The 1,682-nt window shown below is 50.1% G+C and overlaps 1 protein-coding gene across 1 annotated transcript; it reads right to left on the bottom strand.

Annotated features, from left to right (window-relative positions):
* Positions 1 to 32: 32 nt before the first annotated feature.
* Positions 33 to 1,682, bottom strand: LOC112138606 (the record flags this gene model as incomplete). Its single annotated transcript, XM_024261181.1, is given in 1 exon segment — positions 33 to 1,682. A coding segment is annotated over 1 exon segment (1,650 nt), but the record flags the coding sequence as incomplete, so codon positions are not given.

The following is a 1,682-nucleotide window of genomic DNA, read 5'->3' as shown; positions in this document are numbered from 1 at the left end:
AGGCTTCCAGCTCCAAGTTTGTTTCACGGATCCCTGCTGCATCTTTCAAGCTGCAGTCAAAAACTTTTCCCAGACTCCTCACTGGTCTCTCCGTGATGGATGGTATCTCAGTAGAGCCAAGTGTGAAGCGAAATCTATCAACGATTTTCCCCTTCTTCAACACCAAAGATCTGGACTTTGTTGGCTTGAAGCTCATGCGTGCCCAAGTGGTAATCTCCTCCAGACCCTTGAGGATCCATCTGCTCCCTGGAACGTGTGATGTTGTCACTGTTAGGTCGTCCATAAAGGCCCTGATGGGCGGCTGACGGACCCCAGACTTAGTGAGGGGACCTCTACACTGAACCTCGGCCGACTTCACCAGCATATTCATGGCTAGTGCAAACAGGACCACTGAAATGGTGCATCCAGTGATTATCCCTTTCTCCAGCCTATGCCAGCCTGATGTTGTTGACCCAGCGGAGACTCTTAGACTGAAACTATTGTATTAGTCCAGAATGAGAGCTCTGAACTTGTCTGGAATGTGGTGCTGGCGTAGTGTCACCTCCACTAGCTTGTGGGGTATGGAACCATATGCGTTTGCTAAGTCCAACCACAAAACGACCAAGTCCCCTTTGTTCTCCCGGGCTTCCCTGATCAGCTGTGTGACTACTCCTGTGTGTTCCAAGCACCCTGAGACCATTGGAATCCCTCCTTTCTGAACTGAGGTATCAATGTATGAATTTCGCAAGAGATAGTTTGTCAGGCGTTTAGCCACAATGCTGAAGAATATCTTCCCCTCAACGCTGAGCAGGGAGATCATTCTGAATTGATCGATGGTCTTCGATTCTTCTTCCTTTGGAATCCATACCCCTTCTGCCCATCGCCACTGCTGGGCAACCTTCCCCCTCCTCCATATCACTCTCAAGATCTTCCAGAGTCTGCGGAGTAGCTTTGAGCCGTTCTTGTAAACCTTGTAGGGTACTCCACTTGGACCTGGAGCTGAGTTTGCTCTTGCCTTCTTTATCACCTCCTGGATCTCTTCCCACCTCGGTTCTTTCTCATCAAAATCCACTGTAGGTCCGGTCGGCTCAATCAGGTGCTGGCAATGTTCCAGATCATGCTCCCTTAATTGGTCACTGAACATTTCTGTGAGGTGGTGGTCGATGTCCTCTCTTGAGCAGGTGAGTCGGCCACTTCGCTTCTGCCCAAGCAGCGGCTTTGTGAACCTGAATGGATTTGCTATGAAAGCGGTTCGCTTCCTGGCTCTTTCTTTCTTCCTTCTCTTATGCCACTCTGCTCTCCTCAAAGTCATAAGCTTTCCGCGAACAATATTCCGCAGTTCAGTGAGAGGCCCCCTCTCGTCCTCCCTCGCCTCCTTGAACTGCCTCCTCAGACTCTTCAACTCAAGCCTAAGCTGGTGGATTTTGTTTGCCCTGTTGTTCATTGTGTACGGGGGTTTAGCTGCTCTTTTTTCCACCAGTCCAAATCTTTCAGCTGCAAGGCTTGTGATGATGGTGGTCATTGTCTGGAGGCGGTGCTCAACACTGCCTTTGCCTGTTACTTCCAAGATGGTGTTGGCGTCTTCATCAAACTGGGACCATTCCTTCCGCTTATCGGCTTGGGGCCATTTGATCCTACGATGTTCTGCAGTCATGCTTGGATTTGGGGCCTGTGACACTTGGAGATTCTGGGTACTGTGGTTT

The sequence above is a fragment of the Oryzias melastigma genome, unplaced genomic scaffold (assembly GCF_002922805.2).
Source record: "Oryzias melastigma strain HK-1 unplaced genomic scaffold, ASM292280v2 sc00967, whole genome shotgun sequence".
In the NCBI taxonomy this organism is placed as follows: Eukaryota; Metazoa; Chordata; class Actinopteri; order Beloniformes; family Adrianichthyidae; genus Oryzias; species Oryzias melastigma.
The sequence above is the reverse complement of the archived record's forward strand: the minus strand, read 5'-3'. Positions and strand labels throughout refer to the sequence as shown.